Genomic DNA, 14,804 nt, shown 5'->3' on the forward strand with positions numbered 1-14,804 from the left:
AGCTGCGTCACGCCTAGGTGCTGTTAAGCCAACAGTCCTGCAGGAGCCTCGGTCCCGCCCGCTGCTCTGGCTCCTGTTCCCGCCTATGAGCGGCCGTCTTTCCTGACGGGCGTGCGCATCACCCTATCAGCGGCAGCCGTCAGACCACGCCCCCGGAGGCGGGTACTGGGTGGTGCCCGGCGGCGGGCGCGGCCCGGGCGGGGTCGGAGCGATGGCGGAGAGCGACTGGGACACGGTCACGGTGCTGCGCAAGAAGGGCCCGAGCGCGGCCCAGGCCAAGTCCAAGCAGGTCAGCGCGGGGAGCAGTGGGGGTCGGGTGCAGGGCCGGGCAGGCGGTGGGCCTGGGCTTGGCGTGGTCGAGGCCACCACCCCGAATAGCGCCGCGCTCACCGCCCACCTTCTCTTTCCCCAGGCGATCTTGGCGGCCCAGCGGCGCGGCGAGGACGTGGAGACCTCCAAGAAGTGTGGGTATCCCGCGGCGGGGAGCCGGTCCGGTTTGAGGCGGCGGCCTGGGGTGGGGAGAGGGGGCAGGAGGCGGCACCGCCGGGCTGAACCAGCGATCCCGAACTGGGCCGTAACGCGCAACCCTGGGAGCCGCCGGGCTGACGCCCCTGGAGCTGCCCCTTAGCTTCTGGTTGCCCAGGGCAGAGCTCTGCCTGGTTTCTGCAGAGATTTTGGAAGAGCTTTTATGATCTCAAAACCTAAGCTCCCCGTTTTGGCAGCTTATTTCTCTTGCGAATTTGAATGGCTGCCGATTTTCCTATGGCGCTGCTCCTTCAAAATTCCTTGTTTCTTCTCTGATGTGAATTGCCGAATTCTCTCGCTGTAGGGAGAGAATGCTGATGGTTGGAAATAAATAGATGATCCTTGAAGAAGGTTAATCAGCTTTTTTGGGACACCAAATATCAGAGACTAATGTGAGAGAAAGGATTCAAACTAGGGCTTAAATACTATATCTAACATGAGAGAAAACAATGTTTTTGAAGCTCAGTCTTTCAGCAAAGCTAAGTACAGTTAGACTTTACTAATAAAAGGTGTCAGAAAATAGCTTAAAAGCCACTTACTTATGCTGCCTCATACCTGAGCAAGCATGATTCAAATTCAAGGATTGACTTCTCTGTGCTGCAGCACAAAGGTGTGTCTGCAGCAAAGTTTGAGCATTAAGTCCCCAAGGAAAAGCAAGACTTGCCCTGTCTGGAGTGAAGTTCAGGTTTGAAGTAGGGAAAGCAAAGGGCTCTGTATGGCTAGGTGTGCACAGCACCATGAACAGGCCGAGGGTAATGTTCCCTGATGGTCAGGATCTGGGTGAGATCAATGTTGGTATGTTGAAATCCTGACAGCTCCCTGGGATCCTGGGCAGCTGGGTGCTTGGAAAAAGTCCTTTGATACTTTTTGGCACAACTCTGAGCCTTATTTTGTTTGTCCTTGGTTGTTTTTTTGTTCTTGCTTCGAATGACAGGGGCAGCAGGCCAGAACAAACAACACTTCATTACAAAGAACACGGCCAAGCTTGACCGTGAAACAGAGGAACTACACCATGACAGAGTTTCCCTGGAGGTGGGCAAAGTCATCCAGCAGGGCCGACAGAGCAAGGGCCTCACGCAGAAGGACCTGGCCACGGTGAGTGGAGTACCTTCAGGTGAGGTGGGCATCTCTCCTGTTCCCTCATGGGCAGTTGCAGTTGGATGCACTGATGCTGCCATGGGCTGGAAGTTTGGGGAATGCAGCATGTCTGTTCTCTGATGTCCTGGCAGCTTCAGTTGTCTGGGAAAAGTTTTGAAGTTTGTCTGTGCAGCCCTTGAGCCCCAAGTTGGAGGCAGAGCCTGTCTGTGGCTCTGAGCTGGTGGGAGGCTGCTCCCTCCCAACGGCTCACACCAACCTGAGAAGTTTGTACCATCTGGGCTGAGCAGTGTCAGCAACTCCCTGCTGTCTGAAGGAACAGCAATCCCTGGTTCCTACTCCTCCTGAAAAGGAGGGAGGTTGGAGTCCATTCGGGGTGGATGTCACCAGCTCTGGGACACTGCAGAGGGGGTACCAATGGGAATGGAGTCAGTCTGGGAGCAGCGCTTTGTCATCTGTCCTGGCATAACGAGGGGCTGATCCTTATCTGTGTGAGTCCTGGGGGGCTGCTGCTGAGTGTTGCTGTGTTTGAGACTCATATTCTCTTTTCAGAAAATCAATGAGAAACCACAAGTTATCGCTGACTACGAATCAGGACGAGCAATCCCCAATAACCAGGTCATGGGCAAGATCGAAAGAGCCATCGGTGAGTTAAGAGAGGCTTCAGAAATACTGCCAGTGTTTGGAGGGGTGGGTTGGAGGAAGGTATTTACCTTTTTCCTGTGTGGAATGTTGCTGGCTAGAGTTTATCATGGGTGTGGTGCCATTAAGTCATGTTCTGATAAAACCTGGATCTGCTGACTGAACCAGAACTGGGAGCTCTTGATCTTTGTCTGCACCTTCATGCCTGGAGCTGTGCCCTGGGGTCCATCCCTGTGTGCTTGCCCCCAAAACATGTGAGATGCTGAGACCCATGGAAGCCTGATAGCACTTGTGGAAGGATTTAGTGTTGGTTTTACTCTCCTGGGCAGGTTCAGATCCCATCTGATCAGTTTTTGTTTGGTCTGGTGCTCCTAGAAAGTTAAATAGGATTCTCTTGAACTGTGGTTCCCCTGATCTCTTGATGTTTTCTTCCTTAAGGCTGAATTTGGTGGAAATAAAAGTTATTGGGTGAATGATTGAGTGCTGATGGTGGTGGTCTCCTTTGTCTTACTCCAGGCCTCAAACTGCGTGGAAAGGACATTGGAAAACCTCTGGAAACCGGCCCCAAAGGAAAATGACAACAAAGCCTCGAAATTAGTTTGCTCAGACTGATCTGGTTCTCCTCAACCACTCTGCATATTGCCAAGCTGAACAAGAGGGTTTCAGACTTGCTTTGGGGGGAAATCTGCTGAATCTTTACCTGCTGTAAAAAGGCAACCTTAAAGAAGCAATTTTCCTGATGTTTGTTTTTCCTTGCTCCTTTTCAGAGATTGAGGATCTAAACCCCAAGAAAAAAACCCAAACCCTGCCTCTGATTTGTCAGAAAACGTGCATTGTGGTGTTAGCAGCAGCTGATGTTAAGGCACTTAGGGTGGTCTGAAATGTGATGATTTAATTGAAACAATTTGGGGGATGGATGAGATATATTATATATAAATAATTTGGGAGAGTTGGGGCTTGATCAGAAATGAGGACTCAGTCACTGTATCTCAATGAGTTTGGTTTGTTCTTTCCAGTTTTAAAGAGATCTATAATAAAGTTTGATACCCTTCATTTGTCCAGGGGAGCTGCTGCATGTGACCAGCTGGGAGTAAATGTTGTGGCTGGGTGTGACTGGACCTGCACCACTTCTTCCTTCTGGGGTTGTAATTAAAGGCACAGCTGGGGTGCCTGGGATGAGGGTTAGTGCTGTCACAGCCTTCCTGACTCTGTCACCTCTCTGTGTCGGGGATGGTGCAGCTTGGCCAGCAGCCTGGGGATGGAATCAGTGCTGTGAAGGTGAGGGAAGGCTGTGGGGATCTGCAGAGCCACGCAGGTGCAGAGACATCGGGTGAAGCCTGAGCCCTCCTTTTCTTTCCCCGGCTCTCAGCTCTGTTGGGCCCTCATTTCTGCAAGCAGGATAGGGCTGTGGGGATGGCGCTTGGCATGACTGAGGCATCACCTAAGAAGGACACAGTTGGGTGGGAGGGAAACAGGCTCTGCTCAGAATCTGGGAAAGCAGGATGTCCCTGCAGCTGGACATGGGGGCTGGGGGTAGCAAGATAGTAGTGGGCTCCTTGTGTGGGGTGCAAACTGGGCTCTGTGTGGGGCTGGGTTTGGAGTTCACAGTGTTAAGGTGTGAAAGCTGGGGGCGAGGGAGGGGTCCTGGGCTGGGGTATGCTGTGTGCAGGGTGGGGGTCCAGGCCCTGAGCCTAGCCTGCACCTCAGGAACATTTTTGGGTTTCCCAGTGTCATGTATCAAGTGCATTCACAAGATGTGTGGGCAGCAGGTGGGCACCTGTACAGCAGAGTAGGAGCTGCCTGCTGCCCTCAGAGGTGCTGTGTGGTGCTCCTCTCTGCTCCCTGCCCTCCCTCCCCCACACCCCCCCCCCCCCCCACACTCCCCAAAACCAGCAGAGGCACTGAGCTTCCTCCCCCGGGGACTCTGTGCCCTGGGAGCTCTTGTGCTTTGTCCTGGACGTGGAAAGTGGCTCACACCCTCTGCAGCACCCACTGCTCTTCCCAGATCTGGGGGCCAGGACCCCACACTTCCCTTCCATGGCCAGAACCATTTTTGGATGAGGACAGCCACTGTGGAAACTCCCACTCCTGCCCCCAGCCAAAGCACGGGCACATTGCTTTGTCTTGGAAGCAAAAAGTTCATGTTACAAACAATACCAACACTTTTCCTGCGCACTTGGAGGTAGTGATAACAGCGGTGTGTCCCTGTGTGGGACAGGCTCCCCAGGTCACCAGCTCCCTGGTGCCAGGGGCAGAGAGCAGGCAACTGATGGAGTGTGAGTTCCTGTTGAGGGGTGGTCTGCCCGGGAGGAGCAGGCAATTCTGCTGCTGGCTGCTAATTTCAAGACTCATCCCCCTCCCTTGGAGATATAATGACCTTGTCCTGCAAAGAAAAGTGAGTGGAAATTGGTAACAAACATGAGCTGTCTTCTGTGAAACACCAGGATTCCTTCCAGGCTGCAGCGAGGACAATCTGTGTGCCTGCCCCTGTGACCCCAGCAGAGGCACCAAATCCCCAGGGCACCCAGGGGGCTGCATGTTTGTTGGTGGAGGCCATGCAGGGGCTGTGGCTCTGCTGCAGATGTCATGGCACCAGCTCTGTCCGAGGGACCTGCAGCCACATTGCACTAATTTGAGTGCTGGCTAAATGAAGATGGGCCAGGTTTGCCGGACCCCCTTCCATAAGACTCTGGGGTGGGAGCACACTCAGCTCTTTCCAGAGCAGCTGCCTGGCAGCAGCAGCACTTTTAGACCAGTCCTACAGCCAGGGGTCATTTGTTTGTCAACAAGCAGATAAGAGGCAGAGCCCTTTGCACCTCCCTGTCGTGTTGGAAGAACGAGGGGTCAGGGAGAACCTGCTGGCATTTGCTGAGCTTTTAGGAAAACGCTATTTTGGCACAGCTGGGGTAATCAGGGACGTCCTTCACCCTGTCCTTACATCTCGGAAGGTGATGTTATCGAAGCCCTGGGGACTGTGGCTCTCTGTGGGTGTCCTGCTTGCCAGCCCTCGCTGTTTCAGCCAGTACCAGCCCCCAGCAGCCACCACCACCACGATGATGAGGGCCAGGAGCAGACTGAGCACTACCTCCACCACAAGACTGCCGGAGGGTTTCTCTACAGGGGAGGAAATGCTGTCAGGCTGGACCCACTGCCCAGAGAGCTGCCTCCAGCCTCAGCCCAGCACCCTGGGGCAGCTCTGGGTTGACCTTTCACAGCCAGAACTGCCCCTTCCCTGCTATCCCCCCCACACCTTCCACTGTACTCTCCGGGCTGGAATGGCAGCCCACTCTGCTGCTGTACACAATGTCATCCAGTGCCACTGTCCCCTCCATCGGCCACCTCCGTGTGGTGATCTCAAAAGTGATCTGCGGGGGAAAGTGGGTTCTGGGGGGGCTGATGCACCCCCAGAGACACCCTGCGCCTCAGGGTGGCCCCACTTACCTGGAACTCACTGGGGCTCTGCACCGGCACCACAGCGCCCTGCCAGCCCCGGCTGCGGTGCCCCGCCACGCTCCACACCGTGCGCTGCCCCGCTGCGCCGAGCAGTGTCACCCGCAGCTCCCCACTGACTGCAGGGAGGGGCACAGGTGTCCTGGCATTACCAGCTGCCCTGAGCCCACAAGAGCCAACGAGCCCTCCCAGCCATGCCATCCTCTACTGGGACGGCAACACCCTGAGGGAATGGGTCATCACCACTGCCCAGCTGAAGCTGAAGCAGAGTGTCCACGGGTGGGGAGGACTGAGGCCCCCACTCCCACACATGAGACTCAGGAATGGCACCTCCTCCCTGCCCCTGCAGTGCTCACAAAGGTGCTCCGGGATGTCCATGTGGTACCAGAAGTGCAGGCAGGAGTCAGTGGCCGCGGGCAGGGGTGGGCTCTCCAGCAGGGCTCTGGTGGCCCTGGCACCCAGCACGCTGGTGTCAAAGTGCATGTAGTGACCTGGGCAGGCGGGGACAGAGTGCAGGGTGACCCCCAGTCCTGCACCCATTTGTCCCACCCCGCTTGTCCCACTCTTCCCCAAAATGCCCAGAATGATGCCTAGAGGATGACACAAACCAGCCCTTCACCCCACTGCCCTTGGGGCTGAGCTGCCCCTCCCAGGCGAAGATGGGACAAATAATGCTGTGGAGCCAGGCCTCACAGGGTGTACTAGACTGACCCTATCCATCCCCAGCTCCTCCTCCTCGCTCTGGCCATGCCAGGGTGCCCGGGCAGGGATGAGTGTTTCCTACCATTCCTTGAGCCCAGGGTGTGATCTTGCTCAGGGCTGGGATACTTGGCCAGGGTGACCCCACTCTTCCAGTCCCAGGCAAAGGTGTGCAAGCGGGGATCAGAGGGGCTGCTCCAGCCACAAGTGTCCTGCTCGAAGTCACAGGATGCTGGGAGGAAAGCAGAGCTGTGAGACACCCAGTGCAACCTGGCAAGAGATGGGGCACCTGGGTGGTACACACCACCCCAAGATTTGGGCCAGGCCAAGCTCAGGACAGGAACAGGTCTGTCCCCATCCCCATGGCTTACATGCCCCCAGATGATGTCCCATCCCCCACTTTTGATTCACAGTGCCCCTGTGGGGTGGGGGTCTCACCTGGCTCTGGGCAGGCTCCATCCGACACATGCAGGTCGTCCAGTGCGATGTATCCGTGGTAACCCCCAGCTCCCACTGCCTCAAACACCACCTGGACAGGGTGACATGCTGAGGCTGGCAGCCTCCATGCACCCCTCATCACCTCCAGCTGCCCCCAGCACCCTGCCCTGTCTCACCTGCCAGTCGCTGTCGGGCTGGATGGTGACTTGGCTGCGGTGCCAGTTGCTCCCTTCCATGGTGCTTATACTCAGAACCTGCCTCCTCACCCTGCTCTGCTCCACGAACACCCTGAGGGAGCCTGCCCAGGGCACCCAACATGGAGGAGGACTGTGCTGTGTATGGCCCCCACCCATCTGGAGGTGCCTCTAGGGATCTCAGGGCAGGTGGTACTCACCTGGGGTCCCAGAGCTCATCTGGTACCAGAAGGCCAGGCACTGGGTGGACATGGAGAGCTGGTAGGGCTGGGAGGTGAGGGCAGCCGTGTGCCCTGCAGGCAGGGAGACCCTGCCTGTGTTCACTACCATGTAATGGCCTGGAGGAAAGAAGCCCCTGTGCTGTGACCCCTGCCCAGCCCTGCTGGGGAGCACTAGGAGAAAACTGGGGCTGGGTTTTCCCCCCAGGTCAAGGAGTCTCCCCAGTTTGGGAACCTCCCCAGGATTAGGGAGCCCTGGGGCTGGGAGACTCTGCGTTTGGGGAGTTCCAGGGCTGGAAGCCCTGTGCAGTATTGCCTTCTGCTCATGCTGGAGAGGGCATGGAGGGCAGGGCAGGCATGACACAGGAAGAGCAGGCAGGGCTGGTGTGGGTTACAGGCAGGACACTCAGAGCAGGCAGCGAGGATACTGACTGCAGCAGGAAAGCAACAGGGCTGCCATGACCCTGTACCTGCGGCGGTGCCGGTGGTGTGGTCGGCCACAGGGCCAGCAGTGGTGCCGGTGCTGTTGCTCTGTCGCTGCCAGGTGCCCTTTCTGCTGGCTGCCAGTCCACAGCCCTCTGCCTCAAAGGAGCAGGAGAGCTCGGCCCCACAGGGTCCCGCTGTCTGCATGATGTCGTCCAGCCCCACGTCCCCCAGAAAACCGTCACGCAGCACCTCAAACACCACCTGCCACCAGGCAGCGGTGTCAGACACCCTGTGCCTTGCTGGTGCCGGGGACATGGGGGGCCTGGTCCTCACCTGGTACTGCTGCTGGCCCGTGGCGGGCAGTGTTGCCCATGCCCGGTGCCAGATGCTGCCCTGGGTTCCTCGGCGGGTCCAAAGCACCACCTCCTCCCCTCCTTCCAGGCACAGCTTGAGGTTCAGGGTACCTGGGCAGAGGAGGGCATGGGGGTAACCATCCTGCAGCCCTTGGGGACTCCACTGTCCTCAGAGTGGAGCCAGACTGGGGCAGCCCTGGGAGGATGCTATGGGGCATGTACCAATTTGTGGGCCGGCCAGGCGGTACCAGAAGGAGAGACAGCGTGGGGCAGCGGCCGGCTCCTGGCGGGAGGTGAGGAGCTGGGCCCGCTGCCCATGGCTCCATGGCACAGAGGGGTCCACGGACAAGAAGTAGCCTGAATGTTGGGGACAGCCAGGGTGGAGGGGTCATGATGTGAGTGCTCTGCATCACCCACAGCCCAGATCTGCGTGCTCCCAGGCTGCCGTAGGTGAGCTTCCTCCATAGGCTTAGAGCTGCTGGGAGTGCACAGAGCATGTCTTGGCCCTGGTTTTGGGATGCCCTGGGCTCCTGGGTTTCCCCAAAGGGCAACCAGGTCCTTACCTGAGCCAGTGGTGTGGTCAGAGCCCTGGCCCTGCCCCGTGCTGAGGACCCATTTGAAGTCACTGGACAGATCCTGGTACCAGCCACACATGCCCCTCTCAAAGTTGCAGGACAGCTCTGGCAGGAGAGAAACGATGGTGTGGAAGTGGAAAGGGGTAAGGCATCATAAAAGCAAATGGGTCCCCCAAACGTCCCTTTCTGCCTGCTCCCCTGCCCCACTCCCCAAGTTTACCCCATGCAGGGGTCCCAGACCAAGGCAGGATATGTGCTTGCCCTGGCCCACAGTCTTCTGCACCATGGTCCTGCTTTTGGACAGAGTGACAGCCACCAGGCAGGCCCTGTGGAAGGGGGCCCATAGCTACCCATCTGTGCCCACGCACCCCTGGCCATACCTGCAGCTGTGGGTGACACCACATCAAGGTAGCACTGCTCGAATGTCACGTTGTCAACGCCGACACTCGCCGAGCCCTGGAGATCCACCTGTGCCAGCAGCTCAACCTGGGGGCAGCAACCATGAGCCCAGGGTGCCTGGCAGCACTGGCACTGTCCCACCAAAAGACCCCAGGCTGGTCCCTGTGCATCCAGCTCACCTGGAAGGGCCGGCTTCTCTTTCCCAGCGGGACACGGACATGACCCCCAGTTGGGCTGCCGTGACCTTGTGTCTGCCAGGCCAGCTGGGTGCTGCCAGTGTGATCTGCAACACTGATGGCTAGGAAGCCTGGAAAAAGAGGTGATGTAGAGGCTGTAAGCACCCAAAACCCTTGGCCACCCTGTGGGAGTCCTCCATGTCACCAGCCCATGGTCACAAGGTGCAGGGACACGGACAGGGACATGGACACCCCAGATTCAGGATGATGTGATGGGGTAAATCAGAGCTGGGAGAAGCAGCAAAGGTAGATGGGCAGAGGGGGTCTGGGGGCAGGAAGCAGGGCAGGAGGTTACCTTGGGGGTCACTGTGGATGTGGTAGCTCATCTCCATGGTGCAGGCAGGGCCAGAGGGGCCCAGTGGAGGCGATCGTGCTTTCGCAGGACCCAACATCTGTCCTTCTCCTGCCTGGAGGTCCAGGAAAGTCCCTGGGCACAGAAACACTCTGAGGTGAGGACCATGGTTCCACATTGCTGGTAGCATCCCTAGCCTAGCGTCCTGCCTGGGCATCATCCTTCACTGTGCAGTGGCACTCACTGGGAGTCCCTGCTCTGGGAGCTCCTGTGGTGCTGAGCACTGAAAAGCATTGTCTAGGTGGTGAGAACAGCCTCACCTGTGAGGAAGATGTCAGATTCAGTGATCTTCTGCAGACCCCAGCGCAGCCGCCCCACACTGATGTCGTGCCAGCCCCCAGCCCCTGACTCGAAGGTTGTTGTCCCTGCAAAGTCAAAGAATCCCAGAATCCCAGACTGGTTTGCATTGGAAGGACCTTAAAGCTCATTTCAATCCACTCCTCTGCCATGGGCAGGGGACACCTTACATTATCCCATGGTGGTCCAAGCCCCATCCAGCCTGGCCTTGGACACTTCTGGGGATGGGGCTGCCACAGTTTCTCTTGGCAACCCAAAACCCCAGGCTCAGTCTTGACAGGCCACTGTTCTCCCAGGGGCTGTGCAGGCACTCACATGCCCTGGCCATACCAGCTCAGGAGTGCCTGGTCCCCTGCACTGCCGGGGTACTGGTGCAGGTGCCTGCCTTGGCTCTCACCACAGTGATTCTCGTCGGAGCCATCAGTGCACGTGTCAGTGAAGTCGCAGGCCAGCTCTGCGGCAATGCAGTCCCCGCTGTCACAGGCCACCTCGTCTGCTGAGCAGAGGCTGGCATCCGCCTGGCTTGGCAGCACGACCACTGGCTTCTCTGATGGTGAAACACCCCAGGATGAAGAGCAGTGGTGAAAGGGCCCAGCAACAACACCAGTGTCAGCCCTTCAAACTGTCCCCTGTGCCCAGGCATCTCCCTGGCTCTCCACTTCCATCATCCCACCCCGTTCAAGCCCAGCCTAGTTGCCACCAGCTGAAAGGGACCCAGGGCCTAGTAAGAGTTGCTTGTGTGACACGTTTTGACACAGAGGATGGAGTGTCACTGCTACGGGACAAAGAGATCAGCACCCCAGGGCAAGTGTTTGCTGTGCTGCACCCAGGATGGTCCCTGTGATGAGCAGAGGCACCATGTGGGGGGTCCTTTGGGTATGCTCCCATGGCCACAGGACACCTGGGACAGCTGCCCACATTGGAGCAGGGTGAGGGACACTGCCCACCACCTTACCCTGCTCCTTCACACAGCCTGGAGACAGGATCAGGTCATCGATGGCCACAGTCCCCCCTCTGCCAGCCACTCCCTCGATCAGCACCTGTACGAAAGCACCATGTCAGCAAGGTCAGCAAGGGGTCCTGCACAATATAGGGGGGATTAGGGTGACACCAGGGAGCCATGGGATGCAGGGAGCCAGAACCCATCATGGACTGGCACACATTCTCCTCAGGAAGGGACTCAGTGGGAGCAGGGACAATGCTGTGGCTGACAGGGGTGCACAGCATGGGCTGGCATGGCCATGGTGCGCTTCGGGGTGGTGCTGCCCCTGTATGCAGCTGTGATCCCTGACCCTGGGGGCAGCCCAGCTCCCCTAAGCACAGTGCCAGCCCACCTTGAAGGGATCCATCACGTTGAAATCCACTCTCTCCCGGACCCAGCAGCTGCCCAGGTCTCCTATCCTCTCCCTCATCAGGTGTTTGGTAGAGTTGGTCACGTAGGAGATGCTAAGGTTGCTGGTGGCTGAGCCATGGAGGTGGCAGTACAGCACAAGCTGGGAGATGGAGAGGAAGGTGAGTCCTCAGGGCAGGGGCACACAGCCCCCTGCATCCCAGAGGGGCTGTGAAGAGCTCAGAGCTCCCAATGGGCACCAGAGGTGTCACCAAACCACCCGCAAAAACCTGATGCCCATCCCCAGCAAGGGCAAATCACAGCCGCAGCCTCACATGAGGGTCCCCAGGCTGGGAACCCCATCTCCCATCACCACTATGCCCACATGAGCTGTGACATAAGGTCCCAGCTGTGACTCACAGAACAGGAGTTGGTGGCTTGGAAAGTGGGGCTGCTGAGCTGAGCTGTGCCACCAGTCTGTGCAGTGGGGGCACTGCCCACGTGGAGGAAAAAACCTGCAGGAGATGCTGGGGCTGAGTGGAGCCAGGCAGATGTGTGGGTGCAGGGCACCACTGTCCTGGCACAGCCTTGAGCAAAGCCCAGGCATGTGTCATTCCAGGGCACGTCCACCTCCACTGGTGCCCCGCCACTTACCAGCCCTGCTGTTGTTGCTGTGGTCCCGAGTGGGAATGCCGTAGGAGGTGCCCAGGTTCAGGCTCGTGTTCCTGCCCCACACTGCTGGCCCGGCCGCCGCCTCCCAGCCACAGAGATTGTGGTCAAAAGAGCAGTGGGTGAAGTTCTCTGTGAGGAGAAGGGACAGCAGTGACACAGAGACTCTGTCCCAGCCCTCTCTTGGAGAGGTGGGTCCCTGCAAAGGGCTACGTTGATGCCACCCCTCTGCAAACCCTCAGGGTCATTTTGCCCTCCTAGCGTGAGGCAGAATTGGGAGCTTCCCTGCCAGCCCAGAGCACAGCACAAGGCAGACTGTCAGTCCGTCCGCAGCATTCCTCCCCGGGGCCAGGGGTGCTCACTGCATTGCGCCACGCCCTCGTCCGAGCCGTCCCCGCAGTCGTCGGTGCCATCACAGAAACGACGCTGTGCCACACAGGAACCGCGGTGGCAGCGGCTCTCCTGGGCCCCGCAGAACTGCTGCCCGACCTCTGGGGCGGGGGAACACATGTCAGTGAGTGGCTGGTCCCACAGGGACATGGTGAGCACTCTCGGAGCATTCCCTGGGATGGCTCAAGTGACAGGTTTTCACTGCCCACCTCATGCTCTGGGCAGGGCACGGTGCCCCAAGACACAGCGAGCAATGGGAGAGCTCCCCTGCATTTTGCACCCCACCCAGTTCCCCCAAGATCCCAGCTCACATCCCAGCAGATGTGAGACTCACTTGGTAAGCCACAGTTCCTGAACATGATGTCATCGAGGGCCACCTCTGCCCTGCAGGTGGGTGGTTGTGTCAGGGAGAAGATGAGCTGTGAGGGGAGGATGGGGATGGCATGAGCTGCCCAGACTGGGTCTCTGAACATCACCCAGCTCCTCTGGTCCCAGCTTATAAGGACAGTATCTGGGTACCAACACTGTCTCACCTGGAACTGCCCCATGATCCGACTGGGGTAGGCAACCAGCTGGTGCCAGCCCTCACTGCTGCGCTCGGGGCTCTGCCACAGCTCCACCACCTCATCCTTGTGTACCACAGCCAGGCGCAGCACCGGCCGCTTCGTCTGGTTCAGCCCTGAGGGAAGCCCCAAAAATGTCCTTGGTATGAGGCATCCTGGGGTACCCAAAGGAATGAACAGAGCCCCGCCAGCTTTGGGGGCTGGAGCTGGGACCCCCAGGTCCCACCAGCTCTGTGTGTAGAACATGGAAGGGGCAAACAAGATGGCAAGGACCCATCTCAAGGTGCAGGTGGCTCTGTCCCTGCCATAGGAGCAGATGGCCCCATCCCTCTCCACTGCCTCCCATCGTCACTGCCCAGTAGCCGATACTGCCTCTACCCACCTTGGGTGCTCTCACAGCTCCCTGAGAGGTGATACCAGGTTCTGATCTCACATGTGGCAGCTGCTTCCTGCATCTCCGGTGACCTGAGCCAGGCTGTGGCCACAGTCTTTGCTGGGGGGGACGTGGTCACCAAGAACCAACCTGGGGAGGGCAGAAATCAGAGCAGTGGCAGCCCCATGGAGTGGCATTGGAGCTGTGCCAGCACTACTCCTGCCCCTCTATGAGTCTGCTCCATCCTCTGCACCCTACAAGGATGGGTATACTGGCACCCTGACTCCAGGGCACCCATAGTCCAGTGGAGTGGTGCTATGGCTGCCCAGAGCCTACTCACCAAGCAGCTCCTAACTTACCCATGTCAGTGCCCATGGTGTGGTCTGAATGAGGCCCCACACCCCACATGGCCAGGCTGGCCCGGCCTCGCACCCATCCATATGTTGAGGTGCCCACGTCCTGCCAGCCACAGTCACTGTCCTCGAAGTCACAGGTGAAGGGGGCACCCAGCACTGCTGAGCGCCACAGATACCCTAAGGGTGGGCAGATGGGGGGGTCAAGGCAGGTTTGCGACCACCCTGGTGACCTGTGCCCACCCCAGGGAACTGCACCCATCCCAGGGTGCTGCACCTACCCAGGGGACCTGTGGCCAGCCCGTGGGACCTGCATGCAGCCTGGGATCCTGTGTTCACCCGGGACACCTACACAAGGGACCTGCCCCTACCCCATGGATCTGCACCCACCCTGGGGGACTCTGCATCCATCCTGGGCACCAGCATCACCCCAGGGACCTGCACCCACAACACCTCCTACTACATAGCCTGCTCTCATCCCAGGAGCAGGGCTTGAGGGTGGCTCTGGGGGCCGGGGGAGTCTGGGCACCCACCACACTGGTTTTCATCTGAGCAGTCGCTGCAGTCACAGACAAAGTTGCAGAGCTGCTCAGCTGCGCTGCTGCAGCTGTTGACGAGCACAGACCCACTGGGGAGGACGGTTCCGGCTATGGGAGAGACAATGGGGCTGAGAACCCTGCAGGGAACTAGGCATGGTGCCCACAGCAGGTCATGGAGGGCACACGTGACCTGCATGTGACATTTGCCTCAGTCTGGGACCCTGCAGGGGCAGGTATTGAGCTCTCAGTGGCATCTTTCCCTGGACGAACCCCCCCACCCCCGTCACTGTCCACGTCTCTCACAGTGCCACCTCCCACCGTCAGCCTCAAGGTGCCAGAGCCTGCCAGGGTGCTGACTGCTATATCGTAATCATCTCAGCCCCCTTTTTGGAAGAAACAGGAAAATCTAGGCATTTTCTGTCCCACGCTGAACAAAGCCACTGGTGATCCCCAGCCCGGCGCTGGGGGCTCCAGCACCCGCTCACCCTGGGAACCCTGGGCTGACTTCACCAGCACAGCCCAGGCAGGCTGGACTGTACCTGCCCCAGCTCCCAGTGCTGGGGCAAACTACCGGGGAGGACCAGAGTGGAGCAGCCAGCACGGAGGCCCTTTCCCTCCCAGCGACACAACCCCAGCCCGTGTCGGCAGAGCTCACCCAGCAGCACCAGGAGGGCCAGCACCATCTGCC

The 14,804-nt window shown here is 58.7% G+C and overlaps 2 protein-coding genes across 2 annotated transcripts; one reads left to right on the forward strand and one right to left on the reverse strand.

Moving 5' to 3' along the window:
- Nucleotides 1-147: 147 nt before the first annotated feature.
- On the forward strand, nucleotides 148-3,315 carry EDF1 (endothelial differentiation related factor 1). Its single transcript, XM_063410161.1, has 5 exons — nucleotides 148-289; nucleotides 413-464; nucleotides 1,460-1,620; nucleotides 2,173-2,266; nucleotides 2,779-3,315. Exons 1-5 carry the CDS (start codon nucleotides 212-214, stop codon nucleotides 2,838-2,840), a joined length of 447 nt encoding a protein of 148 aa, XP_063266231.1. The 5' UTR covers nucleotides 148-211; the 3' UTR covers nucleotides 2,841-3,315.
- A 1,374-nt stretch (nucleotides 3,316-4,689) lies between these two features.
- MAMDC4 (MAM domain containing 4) lies at nucleotides 4,690-14,386 on the reverse strand. Its single transcript, XM_063409767.1, has 27 exons — nucleotides 14,111-14,386; nucleotides 13,584-13,757; nucleotides 13,234-13,374; nucleotides 12,822-12,967; nucleotides 12,623-12,707; nucleotides 12,261-12,389; nucleotides 11,884-12,030; nucleotides 11,650-11,744; nucleotides 11,234-11,392; nucleotides 10,855-10,939; nucleotides 10,297-10,446; nucleotides 9,863-9,967; nucleotides 9,546-9,677; nucleotides 9,194-9,321; nucleotides 8,996-9,101; nucleotides 8,604-8,720; nucleotides 8,263-8,397; nucleotides 8,021-8,151; nucleotides 7,732-7,948; nucleotides 7,244-7,381; nucleotides 7,026-7,147; nucleotides 6,850-6,940; nucleotides 6,497-6,643; nucleotides 6,069-6,203; nucleotides 5,704-5,831; nucleotides 5,513-5,627; nucleotides 4,690-5,376 (listed from the first exon to the last, which is right to left on the reverse strand). The coding sequence occupies exons 1-27, from the start codon at nucleotides 14,310-14,312 to the stop codon at nucleotides 5,186-5,188; spliced, it is 3,651 nt and encodes a 1,216-aa protein (XP_063265837.1). The 5' UTR covers nucleotides 14,313-14,386; the 3' UTR covers nucleotides 4,690-5,185.
- Nucleotides 14,387-14,804: the final 418 nt, after the last annotated feature.

The sequence above is a fragment of the Prinia subflava genome, chromosome 12 (assembly GCF_021018805.1).
Source record: "Prinia subflava isolate CZ2003 ecotype Zambia chromosome 12, Cam_Psub_1.2, whole genome shotgun sequence".
NCBI classification, from domain to species: domain Eukaryota; kingdom Metazoa; phylum Chordata; class Aves; order Passeriformes; family Cisticolidae; genus Prinia; species Prinia subflava.